Genomic DNA, 22,649 nt, shown 5'->3' with positions numbered 1-22,649 from the left:
TTCAGCCACTTCTCTCCTGATTTCTTCAAGAGGAGGGTCTATGAGCGGGTAGACGTATGGGCTTTTTCAGATCTTTCAATCTAATGGTCAAAATAAGCTCATGCAATTTACATATTTACATGACTAGAGATGAACATAAGGAGAGCAGCAGCTTTCATTTCTGCTCTGACAGCCGCAATTAAGATCACGCAGAACACTGTGAGTGAGTGTTAGAAATCAGGAATGATATGAGAACATTGTGCTTGGTACGCGTTTTGTCTTCAAATCAAACTTGGGTCTCCAGCCAAAGTTTAAATCACGCCTGGCTAGCGCGCTTCTCATTATGTTTTTAAGCATTTGAACACATTCGATCATATGAGCGTTTACACTACAAAAGCAATCCGGTCGAATGTGTTTTGAACTACCTCTGGAAATGTTTGAAAGTGGACAAGCTCAAAATGTTTTAGACCCCATTTACACCTGTATTTAACGAATTCCACATGTGATCCGATTGACCAAAACACATCTTAATACCAGGTGTAAACAGGACCTTAATTATATTGTTGGAAAACTTTACTTTTGTGAGTCCTATAGGTTTTTCGCCCTGATCGGAACCAAACCAGGTGTGCGTTTCCCGAACAACGACGTAACTCGCTGCTTAACTACCATAGTACGATGCATCGTTGCAGAAATCAACTAGCTAGTCACGACTGTTTCCCGAAACTGTATTGTCGCAAAGTGGTCGTTCAACCACGTTGGTTTCTTACGTCATGCACGTGGTGGAGTAATAACTTCTTTCAATGAATCTGTTTGAGATCGAATTAACGCAAGATGTTTTGCTATAAATTACAGACATGACATCTGAGGACTATTTCTCATTTTTCTCAGTTATTTTTCTTTATTTCCAGATTCAGTCATAGGCTCGTTCTTACATAGTAGGCTAGAGCACGTTCGCACATGCGCACTCTTCAAAAACGGTGCTTTAAATCTCTTGACTAACTAAAAGACGTAAATGACATTTGTATGTATTCTAAATAAAAGACACAGGTTGTACTGAATGTCAGCTGTTGAATAATGTTTGTTAGAATGATGGTTTCGGGAAACACTGACTCGTTGAATGCTGATAACGACGGAACTTGCGAACATAATTGGCTAACGATGCTTTTGGGAAACACACCCCAGTTCGGGAAGATTCTCTGGATTCTGGTTGTCAATAATTATAGAAAAAAAAGTGAAATTTCCATTAATGTTCGCGACGGGACACAAGAATGTTCGAAGTGGGCGTTGCCGCTTTTACTAAAACGGCTATAACTGAATGAAATGAGATAACTTCACCAAACTCGGTGCACTAGTGTATGTACAAGCTTAGTCTGTGATCACATGAAAAAGGACCAAGTGGCACTATAAAATGAAAAAGAAAAACACAAAAATAGCTATAGCTAGTTTAGCTACAGTCAGTCCGATTGACTTGAAAACGGGCATGCAGTGTCTTTGTCCAAGGTGAGGTGATGGTCTACATTTGCGAATCTCAAAAAGCACGGCCGCCGTCGGCCAATGAAGTTTGAGCACCTATAAGGCCGATCGAAACCTGATCTAAACGAAACTCGGTAGGCCTGCTTGACTCATGGACCGAGAGGTCTGTGAGAAATTGGAAAGAAATCGGCTACAGGGGGACGCCATTATCTTTTTCAAACACGTAAATTAATGATGTTTTATTAACAAAGTTCGGGAGGAGCACGTTCAGATAATTAACCTAATTAACACAGGAGGAGCACATTCAGTTAATCAACTCATTTAACGAGACGAGGTACTCTGGGTTCGGGCCAGATTTTGTTGGATCCATAACCTTTTGAGCAGTCGTCACACAATAATGCTTCAGGTGACCTGAGTTCGAGTCCTGGGTCGGGGTCCTTTCCTGATCCCCTTCCCTTCTCTCCTCTCCTTTTAGTTCCTGTTGCCACACTACTTACACTGGAATAATTAAAATGTTTTAATGTTCTTGAAAGAAGTCTCCTATGCTTTTCAAGACTGAATTTATTTGATCAAAAACAGTACAAATATTTTTACAAATTAAAATGTAATTTATTCTTGTTATGGAAAGCTGAATTTTCAGTATCATTACTTTCATCATCATTACAAGTCTTCAGTGTCACATGATCCTTCAGAAATTATTCTAATATGTCAATTATTAATGATGCTTCTTATTATTATCAATGTTAAAAACTGTATTTTTGTGGAAACTGCCATATTTCTTCAAGATTCTTTGATAAATAGAAAGTTCAAAAGAACAGCATTTGAAATAGAATGAATCAGTTTAATGCATCCTTGTTGAATAAAAGTATACATTTATATATTTAAATTATCTATCTTACACCAAACCTTTAAATGGGAATGTATCGCAGTTTCTACAATATAAAGCAGCACAACTGTATTCAACATTGATATAATAAGACATTTTTCTTGCAGAAAATCAGGATATTAGAATGATTTCTGAAGGATCATATATGAGTAATGATGCTGTGCCATCACAGGAATAAATTACATTTTAAAATAATAACAACAAAAAATCACAATTACTGTTTACTGTATTTTTCATCAAATGTAGCCTTGGTGAGCATAAGACACTTCTTTAATAAAACTTCTTTTTTTTTGCCAATGTAAAGGCAAAAAAGTGACAAGTCAAGCACTTCCCTAATACATTCACAGTTTTTACTCAAAATCGATAAAACAAATTTCCATGGACACAATACACATCAATCTTATTGTCATTAACAAATCAGAGCAGTACATATGACATTTACAGTCAAATTCTGCAATATAAAACTGAACACATACTCAAATGAACACATGTTTTTAAAATGCTGCTTTTCATTCCATATTTGCATATTTTCCTTTCATAAAGCACACATAGAGATACAGATGCAAACAAATGTGACATATGTGATGAAACCAACGTGAGAGAATCGACACTGCAGGAACGACACTGAAATCACGCTGATCTGTCCAACATCAGGTCAGTGTAATATACTGAATACATTTCTTGGTCTTGTTGTTTTACATTGGAATGTATATTCATTGCTACTATTTCATTATTTGTTGTTCTTGATGTCCTTTAGGAACTCTTGCATATTTAACTTGAAGAGAAACATGAACAGCACTGTCTCCAAGAACCAAACATCTTCTTTTTGGTTCCGATGCACAGACTCCATCTCCAACTCACTTCAACTGTCTGTAATAGCACTGGACTTCATTTTCCTCCTGCCCATCCAAATCTGGGTCCTCTGGCTGGGCACAAGTAATATTAGGATTAGGGGACGTCTGGCAGCCTCAGAAATATATACAATGAACCTTTCTGCACTAGAGGTTTTTGTGATGGTACTTTATTGCGTTTGTATGGTTGCCTTTCTCTTTAACTATGAATACACAATGACCATTGTTTTATTATTTTCTGGAAGCTACCTGGTTGGACGACCCCTTATGAACAGCTTGATTTGTGTTGAGCGCTACATGGCTGTGGCTCATCCTGCGATGTACCGCAACCCAGCCTTTGTGAAGCACAGATATATCAGTGCTGGACTGGTCTGGATGCTGAGCGTAGTTTATGGAGGACTTTCTGTTTGGACCTATCCACACACCCAAACTGAGGTCTACACTTCTTACCTAGCAATCAGCCTGTTGGTGATCACTACTTGTAGTCTAGGAGTGCTCAAGATCCTGTTGAGACCAAGTCCTGGTGAAACACAGAAGGAAGGGATGCACCACCAGAAAAAGAGGGCATTTGTAATTATCACTGGCATTCTAGTTTGCATATCTGTTCCATATGGCCTGGAATGTTTCCTGATCATTGTGAATGGACATTTGTCAAACTATACTTTTTGCCTGCTAGCGGGTATCAATTTATGGATAATGGGACCAAGCAGTGTAATGCAATCCATTCTCTTTCTGTCCAAGCAAAAGAAATTGCCATTCACTAGAAAAGATTAACCATAAAAATGCGGGGGCCTTTATGTTTAATACAAATGTAGTCCTTTGCAAAGTTTCTTCAAATATAACTTTGTATTTGTTAGTTTTGTTCATTTGCTTGCATTAAATAAACACTTTGAGCGTAATGATCTGGTAAAAAAAAAAAATAATAATAATTATAACAATGATAATATACGTATGTGTGTGTGTATATATATATATATATATATATATATGAATGATGAAGAACATCAATGTTGTGTAAATGAGATATGTGCTATTACAGTTTTTTTTCAATTGCTTAAGCACAATTTTGAAAACAGGGCCCGCGTTTTCAACCCCCTTCACACAATTAGCACAACACTACACCAAAGTAACACAACACCTCAGATCATTTGCAAAATGGAACACTTTTGTCAAAACTATACAATGTCTTATAAAAACCTTATTTTGTTGTCATAACATAAACACAACCATCATATGGTCTAATTCTGTTTGAATCAGTTAAACACTCCTGTGCTCAACCTAAAACACTTTTAGCATTTAAAGTGTCAAAATAAATTCACCAACACCACATGACACCAATTGTGCAGACTACAGTTTTTCTCAGTCGCTTTGGTGCATTTCTCACATCACTATTTACATTTGCACAACAGTTAGTTCAACCTCCACAACATTTAGTCATTTGTGCACATCATAGTAGCAGTTTCTCATTCCTTCCAACAAATTGCAAATGCTTTTGGACATGCATCAATTGCTTTAATACAACTCTCTGCTGTTTTATAACATTATCATTTGCTTATGTCATGTCAGTCAAAATTAACTATCCTTGTGAATGCTGAATAGTCACTCCATATAAAACTAATAGTCCTCATTTCATTGCTTGAGTCATTACATACAAAAATGTTGAACTAGTTGTCAAAATCTGTCAAGCAAATTTTACAAATTTTTTCCCTGAAAATGTCTCCTAAATTGAACAATTTGCAATTGAGCAAGAGATGATATTCGCTGTGATGTAATGAAATTATGCGGCCAGACAGAGAGGAACATCTGGATGTGCATGAGTGATTACAGTACTATGTATGTTGTATGTTCAGTTCCAATATGCACTGCAATATTGTTCACAGTTGTGCACAGCTCTACCCAAAGGGAGTTTATGTTTGTTGTAAATAAGGATGTATTTTTTCTTTTGCACAATGCTGTGAACAATTTAGAATTGCAAAGAGCATATGCAGTAAAAATGTGAAACATACATATTCAGTGTCTTGTACTCAGTTACCTCACTAAATACAGTAATGTGTAACTTTACTGTATTTTTCAAATGGCTGTGCAAATAGTATATAGTGCTGTCTTGAGCATGTTCAGGTAGTGTCACCAAGATCTGACTTTTTTTGCATTGGAAAACATTTACAGAGTAAACTGTCATAATGAAAACATGACAAAGCCATTTGACTATCTTGTTCATACAGTTTCATTACAGTTTTTCTCAGTCGCTTTGGTGCATTTCTCACATCACTATTTACATTTGCACAACAGTTAATGCAGTTCTCAAAACAATTAGTACAAACTGCAAAACCTAGTTGATAACCTGCAAAAGCATGTCACTTGCTCAAAATGGATAGCTCATTCCTCAAAAGCAAGTATTCATGTCAATGAAAGTGTCAGTGTCATCAAAATGAAAAGTCCTGACACCATTGTTTATGAACAAGATAGTCAAATGGCTTTGTCACGTTTTCATTATGACAGTTTACTCTCTAAATGTTTTCCAAAGCAAAAAAGTCAGGTCTTGGTGACACTACCTGAAAATGCTCAAGACAGCATATACTATTTGCACAGCCATTTGAAAAATACAGTAAAGTTACACATTACTGTATTTAGTGAGGTAACTGAGTACAAGACACTGAATATGTTTCACATTTTTACTGCATATGCTCTTTGCAATTCTAATTTGTTCACAGCATTGTGCAAAAGAAAAAATACACCCTTATTTACAACAAACATAAACTCCCTTTGGGTAGAGCCGTGCACAACTGTAAACAATATTGCAGTGCATATTGGAACTGAACATACATAGTACTGTAATCATTCATGCACATCCTCATCAGTGAAAGCTGAGATTCACCTGAGAGAAATTGTTCAATTTAGGAGACATTTTCAGGGAAAAAAGATTTTAAAAAATGTGTAAAATTTGCTTGACAGATTTTGACAACTAGTTCAACATTTTTGTATGTAATGACTCAAGCAATGAAATGAGGACTATTAGTTTTATATGGAGTGACTATTCAGCATTCACAAGTATAGTTAATTTTGACTGACATGACATAAGCAAATGATAATGTTATAAAACAGCAGAGAGTTGTATGAAAGCAATTGTTGCATGTCCAAAAGCATTTGCAATTTGTTGGAAGGAATGAGAAACTGCTACTATGATGTGCACACATGACTAAATGTTGTGGAGGTTGAACTAACTGTTGTGCAAATGTAAATAGTGATGTGAGAAATGCACCAAAGCGACTGAGAAAAACTGTAACTATTTGTCATAAACTGTCAAGCATAGTTTTACACATTTCTATTAGACCTTTTGTACAAAAACGTGAATTGATGACTCGTGCAGGTGAAACTGACCCTCACTCAAGGAATGTAAAGTGTTAGTTCAACCAACAATCAACCAGTTGTCTAAACTGCTCAAAGGTGCATCTTGTGCAGAGACAGCACTAGAACAGTGCTGCGGCCTGCGGGCAAAGTTATGCCTTTCCTGTGTTTCTTTCTAATTTAGTTTTTATTTTCCTCTGTGCCCCTTGTCTTTTTCTTACTGTAAATTATTTTGTTTTTTTCTTTCATAAAGTAGCACTAGTAAAAGCTGTGAAAAACAAAATCTCTTTTGTCTCTTTCAATCAATCACCCACATACAGTAATATGTAAATAGTACTTTTGAAATTGATATATGCCATAGAAGTGCAGCCTTGTGCATTTTCAATACAGTAACTGTCATCCAAACTGTAGCCTAAGTTTACATCTGGTAATAGTGTCAAAGTACACAGTTACATTGACAACATGCCTAAACATTTTGACGAGCTTGTTCGTGAACAATGACTAAATGACTTATCATTCTGATGACACTGACATGATCATTGGCATGAATATTTACTTTTGAGAGATGTACTAAGGATTTTTAGTGACTGACTAGCTTTAGAAACATATCTATTGTATATTGCAGTTTGTACAAATTGTTCTGAGAAATGCACTTATTATTTTGCACATGTTAGGGATGATGTGAAAAACGCACCAAAGCGACTGAGAAAAACTGTAAATGGAATAAATTACATTTTAAAATAATAATAATAAAAAAAATCACAATATTACTGTATTTTTCATCAAATGTAGCCTTGGTGAGCATAAGACACTTCTTTAATAAAAACATTTTTTACCGCCTATGTAAAGGCAAAAAAGTGACAAGTCAAGCACTTCCCTAATACATTCACAGTTTTTACTCAAAATCGATAAAACAAATGTCCATGGACACAATACACATCAATCTTATTGTCATTAACAAATCAGAGCAGTAAATATGACATTTACAGTCAAATTCTGCAATATAAAACTGTGAACACATACTCAAATGAACACATGTTTTTAAAATGCTGCTTTTCATTCCATATTTGCATATTTTCCTTTCATAAAGCACACATAGAGATACAGATGCAAACAAATGTGACATATGTGATGAAACCAACGTGAGAGAATCGACACTGCAGGAACGACACTGAAATCACGCTGATCTGTCCAACATCAGGTCAGTGTAATATACTGAATACATTTCTTGGTCTTGTTGTTTTACATTGGAATGTATATTCATTGCTACTATTTCATTATTTGTTGTTCTTGATGTCCTTTAGGAACTCTTGCATATTTAACTTGAAGAGAAACATGAACAGCACTGTCTCCAAGAACCAAACATCTTCTTTTGGGTTCCAATGCACAGAGCCAGGGTATTCACTTCATCTTTCTGTAATAGCACTAGACTTAATTTTCCTCCTGCCCATCCAAATCTGGGTCCTCTGGCTGGGCACAAGTAATATTAGGATTAGGGGACGTCTGGCAGCCTCAGAAATCTTTACAATGAACCTTTCTGCACTAGAGGTTTTTGTGATGGTACTTTATTGCGTTTGTATGGTTGCCTTTCTCTTTAACTATGAATACACAATGACCATTTCTGTATTATTTTCTGGAAGCTACATGGTTGGACGACCCCTTATGAACAGCTTGATTTGTGTTGAGCGCTACATAGCTGTGGCTCATCCTGCGATGTACCGCAACCCAGCCTTTGTGAAGCACAGATATATCAGTGCTGGACTGGTCTGGATGCTGAGTGTAGTTTATGGAGGACTTTCTGTTTGGACCTATCCACACACCCAAACTGAGGTCTACACTTCTTACCTAGCAATCAGCCTGTTGGTGATCACTACTTGTAGTCTAGGAGTGCTCAAGATCCTGTTGAGACCAAGTCCTGGTGAAACACAGAAGGAAGGGATGCACCATCAGAAAAAGAGGGCATTTGTAATTATCACTGGCATTCTAGTTTCCATATCTGTTCCATATGGCCTGGAATGTTTCCTGATCATTATGAATGGACATTTGTCAAACTATACTTTTTGCCTGCTAGCGGGCATCAATTTATGGATAATGGGACCAAGCAGTGTAATGCAATCCATTCTCTTTCTGTCCAAGCAAAAGAAATTGCCATTCACTAGAAAAGATTAACCATAAAAATGCGGGGGCCTTTATGTTTAATACAAATGTAGTCCTTTGCAAAGTTTCTTCAAATATAACTTTGTATTTGTTAGTTTTGTTCATTTGCTTGCATTAAATAAACACTTTGAGCGTAATGATCTGGTAAAAAAATAAAATAAAATAAATAATAATAACAATGATAATATGTATATATATATATATATATATATATATATATATATATATATATATATATATATATACACACAGTATATATGAATGATGAAGAACATCAATGTTGTGTAAATGAGATATGTGCTTAGTTATATTGCTGATGTAGTAAATTGTAATCATATTTAATAATAAAGAGAGGAAAAAGTGGATATGAGTTTACTATTTAAGTATATTATTATTTTGATTATTATTATTGTTTCTACAAACATACTCTAGAGAATAATTGGTCATGCATTGGTCATTTTGGTCATAAAAGCAGGATTTATATAGGAGATTAAAACTCAGAATTAATGGGATAGTTCAACCAAAAATGACAATTCTGTTTGAAAATGACTCACCCTCAAACCCGTAAGAATTTCAGTTCAGAACACAAATGAAGATATTTTTTAATAAAATCTGACCCATTTCTATCCCTCCTTTGACAGCAATGCAACTACCACTTTGATGCTTCAAAAAGTTCATTAAATGAATTTAGTCAAAATTTTCTGAAGAGACTCGTTCGCGTTATATGATGAACAGATTAAATGTAGGCTTTTATTTACATATATAAACAGTTTGGGACAATTCCGTCAATGACGGGGAAAGAGTTAAAAATATATAAATTGGAGATGAGCACTCCTGTTCTGGGGCGTGGGGTATCCACCTCCCTTAAAGGGATACTCCACTTTTTTCGGAAATATGCTCATTTTACAACTCCCCCAGAGTTAAACAGATGAGTTTTACCGTTTTAGAATCCATTCAGCCGAACTCCGGGTCTGACGGTACCACTTTTAGCTTAGCTTAGCATAGATCATTGATTCAGACGAGTCCAGTAGCATTTCTTTCAAAATGACCAAAGAGTTTCAATATTTTTCCTATTTAAAACTTGACTCTTCTGTAGTTAAACCGTGTACTAAGATCGACGGAAAATGAAAAGTTGCGATTTTCTAAGCCTATATGGCTAGGAACTACTCTCATTCCGGCGTAATAATCAAGGAACTGTGCGGCCGTACCATGGGTGCAGCAGGAGTAGTGATATGACGCAGCGCCTAAAAATAGTCCCCAGCTCGGTAACTTCTTCCAACGTGACCGGGACTAAGTTTGTCTAACCTATTAGACCTATTTTCAGGCGCTGCGTCATATCACTACGCCTGCTGCACCCATGGTACGGCCGCACAGTTCCTTGATTATTACGCCGGAATGAGAGTAGTTCCTAGCCATATAGGCTTAGAAAATCGCAACTTTTCATTTTCCGTCGATCTTAGTACACGGTTTAACTACAGAAGAGTCAAGTTTTAAATAGGAAAAATATTGAAACTCTTTGGTCATTTTGAAAGAAATGCTACTGGACTCGTCTGAATCAATGATCTATGCTAAGCTATGCTAAAAGTGGTACCGTCAGACCCGGAGTTCGGCTGAATGGATTCTAAAACGGTAAAACTCATCTGTTTAACTCTGGGGGAGTTGTAAAATGAGCATATTTCCGAAAAAAGTGGAGTATCCCTTTAAATTTTTTTTTTTTTTTTTTTTTTTTTAGGAAGGAAGGAAAGGAAAGGAAGGGGAAAGGAAGGAAAAGGAAAGGGAAAAGAAAAGAAAAGAAAAGAAAAGAAAAGAAAAGAAAAGAAAAGAAAAGAAAAGAAAAGAAAAGAAAAGAAAAGAAAAGAAAACAGATTCATCACCCAGGTGGATAAAATATTCAGTAGGTGGCGGTAATGCTCCTATGGAGTGAACGGCCAGACAACTAAAAGAAGAAGAAGAAGAAGAAGAAGAAGAAGTGTTCTGGGGCGGGCCAGAGCATAGAGATCATATATCTATCCAGAGCCGTTAAATATGTTTTTCAACGGCTCTGTATCTATCTAGACATTCTCTGGGCGGGCTTCGTGACGTCATCGTTGCGGAAGTGATCAAAGGACGAAGGTTGTGCACTGACTGCAGGCGTGATGGAGGTGTGTAACGGTGTCTCCTGCAGGCATATTGCAACAAACTTGTTACATGTTGATTGTGCAAAGCATATGATTTTGAAACAACTGTTCAGTAGTGACTGGCTAATGTATTCTTTTTATACGGTTGGAGCAGGTGCGGAGTAAATTATTGAACTCGGTTGAGAAGTGTGTGGACGAGGCTTTGGAGGGTCTCGTCAGGAGTACCGGGGGTCTGGCGCTGCTGCGGGGGCACAGAGTTGTGCTGCGGGCCGATCTGGAGAACATTAAGGGAAAGGTAGCGCTGCTGTCCGGAGGAGGATCTGGCCATGAACCCGCACATGCAGGTAATGCGTGAAACAGCAGCACCTCCTCTATTCTATTGTGCAATGTTCGTAACTGTATTTTTAAAAAAAAAAAAAAAAAAGAAGAAGAAGAACATATGATTTAGTTATTACAATTACATTAGTTGCTGTAATCTGATGTAGTCAGGTGGAACCAGACATTTTAAATCATATTTTTGACTTTAATAAAACAGGTTCTTTTAGATTATATGATGCACTTTTTAGGTCACCTGACAAAACATTAAAGTAAAGCCCTGTGCTCACCAAGAGGGAATATGATACTGTATCATTTTAATAGACCTTATGCACCAGAGAAACAAGGGCGCCGCCATCTTTGGAATATTGTCTTTTAACTTCCGTTTTGCGGTCGCTCTGTATATTTATATGGCATTTCTGTCCAGGAGTAATTAGCTTTTTAAGTGGATTTACTTAATGTAAAGTTAACGAAAGTTATCATGAGGACTGTAATGTTTAAAGCAGATGACTTAACAAATGTAAATCGACCGGGAAGATTTTAAAACGAGCCGTTCATTAATAAACACGCAAATCGCTGTGAAAATACAGACCGCTGAAAAGGGGCGGAGCTACATAGGTCTATACATTATATCACAAATGTATTCCTGGTTGGTCCTTAAACTGGTTTGTTTGCAGTTTGAAGGTGATTTTACAGCTATTTAAAGTTTGTGGTTGCATAGTCCATTTTTATAACATTTACACTACTGTTAAAATCTTTGGGGTCAGTAAAAAAAATTTTTTATATAAAAAATCTTTTAAGAAAAGATTTGTAGGAAATTATTACTTTTATTTCAGCAAGGACACATTCAATTGACCAGAAGTCATTTATAATGTAAAAAAAAGATAACATTTTTCTATTCATCAAAGAATCCTCACAAAATGCATCATTGTTTCCACAGCACAACTGCTTTAAACATTGATAAAAATAAGAAATATTTCTTGAGCAGCAATCAAATCAGCATTTTATAATGATTTCTGAAGGATCATGTGACACTGAAGACTGGAGTAATGATGCTGAAAATTGACATTGCATTTTAAAAGTTCTTTTAAATTGAAAAAATATTTCACAATACTACTGTTTTACTGTAATTTTTGATCCCAAAAATGCAGTCTTGGTGAGTATAAGAGACTTCTTTAAAAAAAAAAAAATGTACTTTTATGCATGCTTTTAGCAAACATGACTTGCATATGAACAGTTGTAACAGTTTATGCATTCCCTGGGAATTGAACCTTTGAACTTGGTGTTGCAAGTGCCATTGCTGTACTTGAGCTACTCTCACTCTCACTCAGGTTACATTGGCAGGGGGATGCTGTCCGGAGCTGTGGCGGGAGCAGTGTTTGCGTCCCCTCCTCCGGGAAGTGTGCTGGCTGCCATCCTGACTCTGTGGAAGGGAGGCGCCTCAGGAGTCCTGCTCATCGTGAAGAACTACACGGGTGACCGTCTAAACTTTGGCATAGCTGTCGAACAGGCCAGATTGCAGGGCGTCCAGGTGGACATGGTGATTGTGGCTGATGACTGCGCCTTCGCTCAGCCCAGCAAGGCCGGCAGGAGAGGCTTGTGTGGAACTGTGTTCATTCATAAGGTACCAGAATCAGCTTGACACGGCTATATTAATCAATTTGATTGGTTTTTAATAAATGCCATGTTTCTTTTTAGCTAGCTGGAGCTCTAGCAGAGAAAGGCTGTCCTTTGGATGAAATTGTTGCATGGGTGAACAAAGCAACACAAAATATTGGTGAGAAAGACCAGCATAGTACCATTTGGGTTGTTATAGCTTAAATGTTGCAGTACCAAAAAAATAATAATAATAATTGTGAAAGTCCAACCACTGTGCCAGGCAATATACTGTATTTATATATATACACACTGACATTATATATATTGTTGTTTTAACAGGCACATTGGGTGTTAGTCTGTCTCCATGCAGTGTTCCCGGATGCCTTCCATCTTTCCAGCTTCCACCAGGAGAGATGGAGTTGGGACTGGGTAAGAGAGATCTATAACAAAAAGAGTAAAGATAAAAAAAAAAAACGATTATTTTAAAATGTTATTTTATGTAGAAGTAAGTACGTGTATATAGCTTTTATGTTTGTGTATAATCACAATTAATTGATTTGACAGCAGATACATTTAACTTTTTACTTAACGTGATACATTTTTTCAGGACTCTTGATAAATAGACCAGCAAAAGAAAAGCATTTATTTAAAAAAGGAAATCTTTTGTAAAATTATAAATGTCTTTTGCTGATCAATTTCATGTGTCCTTGCATGTCAAATCCTTTAAAAAAAGAATGTTTATATACTATATTTATATATGAAAATGTACATTATATTTATTTGTATAGGGATCCATGGAGAACCAGGTATTAAGAGATCAAAAGTGAGTCTTTTCAAAATGCTGTTCATCCAGTCCTACAGTAAAGAGTAATGTATGGTCTTTTGAGATTGATGGTTTTGATTTTATTTTATTTTTTTCAGGTGGCCTCTGCCGATGAAGTTGTGAAAACTATAATAAGTCACATGACTGATTCCTCAAACAAATCGCATCTGTCCCTGAAGTCAGGTATGATGTGTAACTGGTCAGCACAGGGTTGATTCAGAAGGTGTGCGTTTGCATGAATGTGTATTCAAAAATGTATTTCTCTAACAGGAGACAAGGTGGTGCTGTGTGTGAATAATCTTGGTGGTCTTTCATGTTTGGAAATAGCTGTGGTTTCCAAAGCAGCTGTACACTGCCTAGGTGAGACTCAAGTAGCACAACACTAGATTTAAAACATTCAATTTTAGACAAAATAATATAGAACTGAATAAATGATCTTGTTATATCCTAATATTTGCATTTCATTATACTGTTTGGAAACTAGAGGTCTTCAACTGGTGTTGACTGCGTTTGATTCGATTCTCCTTTTCAGAGGAGCGTGGTGTGCTGGTTGTCAGGGTGATGTCGGGATCGTTCATGACATCACTGGAGATGGCGGGAATGTCTCTTTCTTTAATGAAGGTTGATGAAGAGATGCTCAGACTGTTTGGTGCGTTCGCTTTAAATCCAATTTTACATGCACACTTAACTGGATGACATTGGAATCATTAGTTAGTCCTCAGAAAATGAGTGTTATAATGACAGAGCTAAAATGAATATTAAACGCATGAACAAAGTTTCACTGCACACAGCATCTTTAAGATGATAAAATTGCTAATTTGCCAGTATACTCTGAAATGAATGCATATGTAGTGAATTTACAGTATATACTGTGTATATATACACTGTAAAAAAAGAAAAGTTGACTTAACTTAAAATTGTAAGGCAACTTGCTGCACAGATTTTTTGAGTTGACTCAACTAAAACATCTCTATAGTTGAGTTGACTCAACTATAACATCTCTAGTTGAGTAAACTCTATTAGTTGAGTCAACTCAAAAAATCTGTGCAGCAAGTTGCCTTACAATTTTAAGTTAAGTCAACTTTTCTTTTTTTACAGTGTACACATACATATATAGCATGTAGTGCAGTGTATGTGAAGTGTCACTGATTTGTATATTGTATATACAGTATACTCACTATATATATATATATATATATGTATACCCAAGTCATTCATGGACTCGCTGATTAGTATTAACACTATAAATTACTATAAATTCCCTTGTTTGTGGTGTATCATAAAGCTTGCATGATAAAATGTTAGTAATACGTATGTAACTCTGTCATTTATTTATTTGCCAAACGACGGTAATTTTCTTTAAATCTGCCACTCACTGATAGTTTCGGGTAAGCAGACGCGCATCCATCCAACGTGCACCAGGTGCATTTTTGACATAACACATCACCCAGCATACCCGGTTAAAAAAGTTACCGCTCGCAACTAATATAGATATACACTTTAAATACATCACTGATTTGTCTTTCTCAGATGCTAAAACCACAGCCCCGGCCTGGCCTAACCTCAGCACGACCTCTGTGAGTGGGAGGAACCTGTTCATGGAACCTGCAGAAAAACCTGCCGCAGCTTCAGAGAAATATCATGAAGGTAGAGAGGAGTGCAAAATATACATTTTTCAAAATATGGTCATATGTGCCTCAATGACATTAAAGGGGTGGTTGATTTTTTTTTTAAACTTTAGTTAGTGTGTAATGCTGCTGTTTGAGCATAAACAACATCTGCAAAGTTACAATGCTCAAAGTTCAAAGCAAAGGGAGATATTTGCTTTTTAAGAAATTGCTTTTTAAGGACTACAACAAACGGCTGGTAGGGACTACACGACATTCCTCCCGGGTTAGTGACATCACCAACCCTAAAATTTACATAAACCTGCCCCCTGAAAATGATTTATAGATTATCAAGACAGAATATGATAATCAATGACTAGAAGATAACTACACATAAGCTACATAAATTCATCAACTAACTAGGGATGGGACGATTACCGGTTTCGCTATAAACCACGATAAAATGTACTGACGGTTAGTATTATCGTTTAAAATTGAATTATCATTAAAACCGTGTTTGATTATCTCGATTTTCATAACTCACTGTAAATCCTGTCCACCAACAGTCTGACGCAGGCGCAGCTCGCAATGTTGTTGTTTTTTTATTCGAGAAGGAATGGCGGAAGGCAGATTAATGTTTTAAATCTTTCATGATCACAAAAATATGATCAAACTCAGTAAACAATAAATCAACTCTGATTTCATTTTCAATACAATCGAAAACGGAGACGCAAGACGGCAAGTTGTATTTGAATGAAACGAGAGAGCGCGTGCGCGTCCGTTGTGATGCATGTGCGCTGTTATAATGCGTTGCTATTGACGACGGTCATTATAAGGAAGGAAATGCCACAGAATATAATCTTGCTTAAAAAAGTGCTTAGAGCTGCTTGCAGGGTTCGTACACTTTTTCCAAGGTCAAATTCAAGCACTTTTCAAGCACTTTCCAGGTCCATTTTAAAGCTTTTTCCAGCACCTTACACTACCGTAAATTACATACCAATACATAGTTAAAATTATTATTTAGTGTTTTTATCACATCAAAAGAGATAAACAGCCAAATGTTTCATAATAGCAGAGGGCTGCACGATATTGAAGAAAAATTAGATATGCGATAACTCATTAAATAATGCGATATTCAATATGTGATACGATAATGCTTAAAGTGTGTCAAATTAACTTCAATTATCTTTAAAATGATATAACCTACACATACGTGTTTCACATTCTTTTTGTGATAAGAAAATATCCCTACAACTTCTGACAGTGAACATCAGTGTTTTACTGTAGCATAAGAAGTGTTATTTTAACATCACTGGGGTTCAGGGGTTCAGGTTATCCTACATTAGGTTTATTTAACAACAGAAACTGATTAATCAAATGTAAAAATAAACACTGCTTAGTTTTCACTGCATGAATTAAATATACTGATTCTTATTAAAGCTACAAAAGTTAGCCTATTCAGACAAAAGCAGTGAGCATTTTCTTTGTCTTTTGTTCATGACCCAAGTTATTGCAAGCCGTTGTGATATGCAATTATGCATATTGTAATATATACATTTGCAATATTTCGATATATTGTGCAGCCCTAATATTTAAGCCAATCACAAGTTTTATTCTTCAAAATGTATCACTAAGTATATAGCTAAAACATATGAATAATATAGTTTTCATTATCTTAATGTCCAAATATTGCTAACCAGATAATGTGATTTATAGGCTGTAAAACTGAATTAATTTCAAATATGAAGACTTAGGATTTGAACAGAAATATTTGACAGGCCTTCCCGTTCTGGGACACATTCTTGATATAGACAAGGTTTGAACAATATGCACTGGGCTAACGTTAGCAGGTTAATTTGCACGTTACAGTTCTGTAATTTTGGCAATGTTCACTGCATATTCCACAAATGAACGTGACATAACGGACATGCAATACTTACATTACATTATCACACCAAGTACTCTCAGTCACTAATGGCCCTTTCAGATAGGACGCGGACCGCGCTGCGCTATGAAATGAAACCGATGGCTTGTTGCGCCGCGCAACTCGGACCAAAGCGGAGCTCAGCGAGCTCGCGCGCACGCCGCGGTCAAAGTTTAAAATAGTTCAACTGTTGCCGCTGCGTGGCCAATAAAAACGGTGCATCCATACAACCGCGGAAATCAAAATGAAAACTCCGCCTACTTTTGCTCTGGCCAGCGTAACGCAAATCAATCTGTATCTGATTCTAAAGGGCTACATTTTTTTTCTACATTTAATAAAGAACTATTTCGTCAGAAAGATATTTCTTGTGAAAGAAATACAGTTACAAATTCAAGCATTTTCAAGCATTTTATCCAAAATTCAAGCACTTTTCAAACCTTGAAAACACAACATCAAAATTCAAGCACTTTCAAGGATTTCAAGCACCCGTACGAACCCTGTGCTTGTTTTATTTGTTGTTTGTTGATTTTCATTATCGTGATATGAAATTTTCATACCGTCCCATCCCTACAACTAACCATTCAGTAAACGTCCTGTTGCTTCTACATGTTATCACTTCTTCTTGAGTCTCTCCATCATTGACATCATCTGACTCCGGTTTGAAAATAAAAGGCTAAAAGTTTTTGAAATTTTCAGTGCATGTCTGTGTGAGATAAAATGACACAAGCTCTTGAAGCTCCGCCCTCTGTGCCGGGAGCAGCAGCTCATTTGCATTTAAAGGAACAGACACAAAACGGTGCGTTTTTGCTCACCCTCAAAAAGTGACCATTTTAACATGCTATATAAAAATATTTGTGGGGTATTTTGAGCTAAAACTTCACATACACACTCTGGGGACATCAAAGACATATTTTACATCTTGTGAAAAGGGCGTTATACCACCTCTTTAAAAAGAACACAAAGAAACTATTCAACTAATAATATACATAAATTCTTTATAAAAAATAATGAACATAATTAATAATTAACATTTACTGATAATAAAATAATATAAATGCACGACTGTTTAAAAGCTTGGGGCCAGTGCAAGTCTTGGTGAGAATAAAGGCCTATAAACCTATAAAACTATAATGATACCTATATTAGCGTCCACACCAGGGTCCACACCACGATATCGTTCTGTTTATTATAAGCACGCTGCAGTTTTGTCGTCTGTCGCTTTAAATGCTCCAGCTCTGAAAGCTGTGTGGATTCTGATTGGCTGTCAATATTTTTAATAGTTCTGAAAGTGATTCCAGCGGTATCGTTCTTCTGTGCCGTTATCGTTAAACTTGTGGTGTGGACTCTGCTATTCTTTTATATTTAGAACAATTTTAGAACTATATCTTTATCGTCCTTGGTGTCTCTTATTTTCACCAAGGCTGCATTTATTTATTTTAAATACAGTAAAAACAGTAATATTGTGAAATATACACATTTTTAAGTAGCTGTTATCTATTTCAGTATATTTTAAAATGTAATTTATTCCTGTGATGGTAAAGATGAATCAGAATTCTCTGATGAAAATAAAAGTTCAAAGGAACAGCATTGAAATAGAAACCTTTTGTAACATTATAAATGTCTTTACTGTCAATTTAATGTATCTTTTAGTATTGAAGTATTGAAAAAAATCTGACTTGAACAGTATTGTATATTTACTGAAATTCCTGAAGCACTTCATTGACACATTGGTGCTGCTTCACAGGCTCGCTTTCTTCCGTCATTCGCCTGGTTTTGGAGTCCGTGTGCAAGGTCCTCCTGCAGCGCCAAGAGGAACTCAATGCGTTGGACCGCGCAGCAGGGGATGGAGATTGTGGGAGCACACATGCTCTTTTAGCTAATGGTAAAACTTTTTTTTTTCAGCATTTAAACAGTACACATATTATTTAAACCAACATATTGCTTAATTTTGTGTTCATGTATAATGTTGTCAAAATGTTTCACTTGCCTTCACAATGTGGTCTACTTCAGCCATTCAGGAGTGGCTCCAGACCAGTCGAATCCCTGGAAACCTTGGCCAGCTTCTAGCAGATCTGGGTCTGTTGGTCCAGGAAAGGATGGGAGGATCATCAGGGGCGGTATGTGAATGTGTTCAGACACTTGACGCGCTAGACCAGTGCTTGAGCTGATAAATTACTCTAATGGCCCGTTCACACCAAGAACAAAAACAAAATTAGCATCCACACCAGTGGTTGATAATGTTCTGTTTATTCTAAGCGCGCACTGCAGTTGGCTGCTGCTTTAAATGCTCGAGCTCTTACAAGTCTGGTGGATTCTGATTGGCTGTCAATGTTTTTATCGTTCATCATCTGGAATTTTTTTTTATTAAAGTGATTCCAATGATATCGTTCCTTTATGCCTTTATCATTATAGTTGTGGTGTGAACTGAATTATGTCTTTCTCATGAAATTATCAAATGATCCGTTATCTTTTTCTCCCCAGTTATATTGCTTGTTTTTGTGTGCGGCTGCCCCTTATCTCAAACAAAACAGTGATGGTGCTGCTTGGGCCAAGGCATTGCATGCTGGGACCGAGGCCATGAAAAGGTCAGTGGCGGGTCATTGTGATTTTTGCCAAGTCAGGTTCTGTCTGAAAATGTAGTCCTAACCCTATCCCTACCCCTAAACCTAACCCTACCCATAAGTTATCCCTAAAATCAGAGGGAAATGATGGTGAATAACACTGATGTAGAAGCACCTAACAATGGCTGTAACCCTAAACGTGACATAAACTGTAAACTTGTCCCTTAAATCTGATTGGTTGATTGGAATGATGTTCCAGGATCAACAAAGATGTTGATTTAGGAAAATGTTGTACGTCAGGGACACCAGTATTAAATGAACTCATTCTCAATTGGTTTCCTTCATACATTAGTATTTTCAGTATATTAGAATATACACGTTGCCAAGTTTACAGTTTGGCACAAAGTATAAAGATGTGTGTCATTTTATTGCAAATGTATTTCTTGTTTTTTTCCGACAGATATGGAGGTGCTGAACCAGGAGATCGGACCATGGTATGATTGAGACAGGAATTAAGAGTCAAATTCTTGTTTTAGTAATTGTTGCACACAAATTGGTAATCTCTATTCTTTAATTAGCAAATAGTAAAAGCGTATTAGTTAACATATGCATGAATTACACTACCATTCAAAAGTTTGAGGTCATCTTTTTTCTCTGAAGATTTTTTAAATTTGAAAAAAGTCTCTTCTGCTCACCAAGGCTGCACTTGTTTGACCAAAAATACAGTAAAAACAGTAGTATTGTGACATTTTTGTGAATTTTCAGCATCATTAATCCAGTCTCATGATCCTTTGAAAGATTTGGTGCTCAAGAAACATTTCTTATTAAGCAGCACAACCGTTTCCAACATTGTTTGTGGAAACTGATAGTTATTCGGAATAGAAATCTTTTGCAACATTATAAATGCCTTTACTGTCACTTTTGACCAATTGAATGCATCCTTGCTGAATAAAAGTATTCATTTCTTTCAAAAAATAATCTTACTTTTGAACAGTAGTGTAGTTCCCTGTTTGCCTGAATAGTTTACTGAATGTACATGATCAGTATTTTGGATAAATATGTGTAGGCTATTGGCAAACACTACTGACCGTTTATATCCATGTATCAATGATTAATCTGCCTGGGCAGTGTTTTTGAAATAATTAACCTGCGAGTCTTATCCTTGGACCTTTTATTAAATCAAATCTTTTGATACCTGCAAATCATTGATGAAACTGACCCTCTGTGTTATCTTTTAGCTTGATGCCCTATGCCCTGCTGTGGAGGAGTTGATGAAACTTTCCACAGCACCTCCTGATGGTCACATGGCTATACTACAAGCAGCAGTGGAGGTATAGACAATCACTTTAGCAATTTTTATGTTTTCTCATAATTTCTTGCAACTATAATATTGGGCTCTTGCCTATCTGTTACAGAAAGCAGATTTGGGAGCCGAATCTACACGCAGTCTCACTGCAAGGGCCGGACGTGCCAGTTACGTTGCGTCTGAACATTTGACCCAGCCTGACCCTGGTGCCGTGGCGGTAGCCGCCATTCTGAGGGCCATACTCCATTCTTTGAAGGCGGATAGTTAGAGAAGCTCACCATCAATATGCAGATTCTTAAAGTGCCCCTATTATGCCATTTTAAAGGTTCTTAATTTTATTTTGGAGGTCTCCTACAATAGGTTTACATGCATGCAAGGAATTTTTTTTTTAACATAATATACATTTCACATCTCCTAATTTTTCAAAGAGTCTGTAACCGGTTCCTTTGAATTTAAGATTCAGTCTCTCTAAACCCTTCCTATCTGAGAGCCTACTCTGCTCTGATTGGTCAGATGGCCCAGTCTGTTGTGATTGGTCTACTCTGCTCGTTCAGACGGCCCTGTTTGTTGTGATTGGTCGACCAGTTACAACAAGTGTTGGAAACGAAATGACCATTACCATACCTGAATTTCAGCTCCGGATCTTCCTCAGCACAGTGGTACGAACAGTAAAAATGGCGTCAGTTTTTCCACATCAATTCCAGTGTGAGTCCTCGTCCTTTTGAAGTGCAACAAAGTGGATTCGCAGTTGTCTTTTCAACAATGCGACAACATGAACCGAACTCTTTCAGGCCTCCGCTACAACTACAGTTTTTGAGGGTCAAAGTAGATGTTGTTCGGTAATATTCAAAAAAGTTGGCACTTTAGGGAACAGTAAAGCAAAAGGCTTGTAAAAAAAAAACACACAAAGGTTTGCTAACATTGATTTGTGCAGATCTTCAAAGATGTGAATGATTTGAAAAATGTTGAAATACTTTCTCTGATCCCAGTTAAATGTGATATAAGTTGACACCCCTGAAGAGTGTAAAACTGGCTCTTCTGCATTTTCAACATTCAACTATTTTTGACCAACATAGAAATACTGGCTCAATCAATTGTGTTTAACACAAACCTGTTTAAAAATTATTTTTTGTATTGTAGTTTGGTGCCACTAACTCAGCAGAATTTACACTCTTCAGCTTTAATGAAAATGGTGGAAATATAAAATAATCCATCCATCATACACTACCATTAATGAAACAATAATAGTGACTAAGACCAACCATTGTAAAAGTGAGAGGGCTTGTAGTTGATATTTTTTTTTTTAAATATATATATTTTTTAAAGGGATTAAGCTTTTAATGCAAAATGAGCATTATTAAAGGTTCATTTAACACCAAAGTAATTTTTAAATGCAGTATTAATTGTGAATGTGTGAAATGAATACATTTAACTAATAAAAAACAATTTAAAAAAGCTGTATTTTAATCTGTGATTACATCATTTTGAATAATCAGATGTTAAAGGTATAGTTTACTCAGCCAAAAAAAAAAAAAAAAACCTTTCATAATTTATTCACCCTCATGACATTTCAAATCTGTTTGACTCTCTTTCTCTGCGGCACAATAAAAAAAGGTTAATAATATACACGTCAACGGAAGTAACTTGACAATCCTGTATTGAGCCTTGAGTGACAGGCTATATTTATGGTCTGACGTAAGTGTGAT

The 22,649-nt window shown here is 36.3% G+C and overlaps 1 protein-coding gene across 1 annotated transcript; it reads left to right on the top strand.

The window, feature by feature from the left end:
• Window positions 1–10,621: 10,621 nt before the first annotated feature.
• On the top strand, window positions 10,622–22,402 carry tkfc (triokinase/FMN cyclase). The gene is made up of 16 exons (XM_084404398.1): window positions 10,622–10,832; window positions 10,963–11,152; window positions 12,455–12,747; window positions 12,822–12,900; window positions 13,062–13,151; window positions 13,511–13,545; window positions 13,644–13,728; window positions 13,816–13,905; window positions 14,078–14,194; window positions 15,076–15,192; window positions 18,821–18,958; window positions 19,087–19,193; window positions 19,558–19,661; window positions 20,098–20,131; window positions 20,876–20,968; window positions 21,053–22,402. The coding sequence occupies exons 1-16, from the start codon at window positions 10,827–10,829 to the stop codon at window positions 21,209–21,211; spliced, it is 1,737 nt and encodes a 578-aa protein (XP_084260524.1). The 5' UTR covers window positions 10,622–10,826; the 3' UTR covers window positions 21,212–22,402.
• Window positions 22,403–22,649: the final 247 nt, after the last annotated feature.

This window comes from Rutilus rutilus, assembly GCF_951802725.1.
Source record: "Rutilus rutilus genome assembly, chromosome: 3".
Taxonomy (NCBI): Eukaryota; Metazoa; Chordata; class Actinopteri; order Cypriniformes; family Leuciscidae; genus Rutilus; species Rutilus rutilus.
This window is presented reverse-complemented; position numbering and strand designations above follow the sequence as displayed.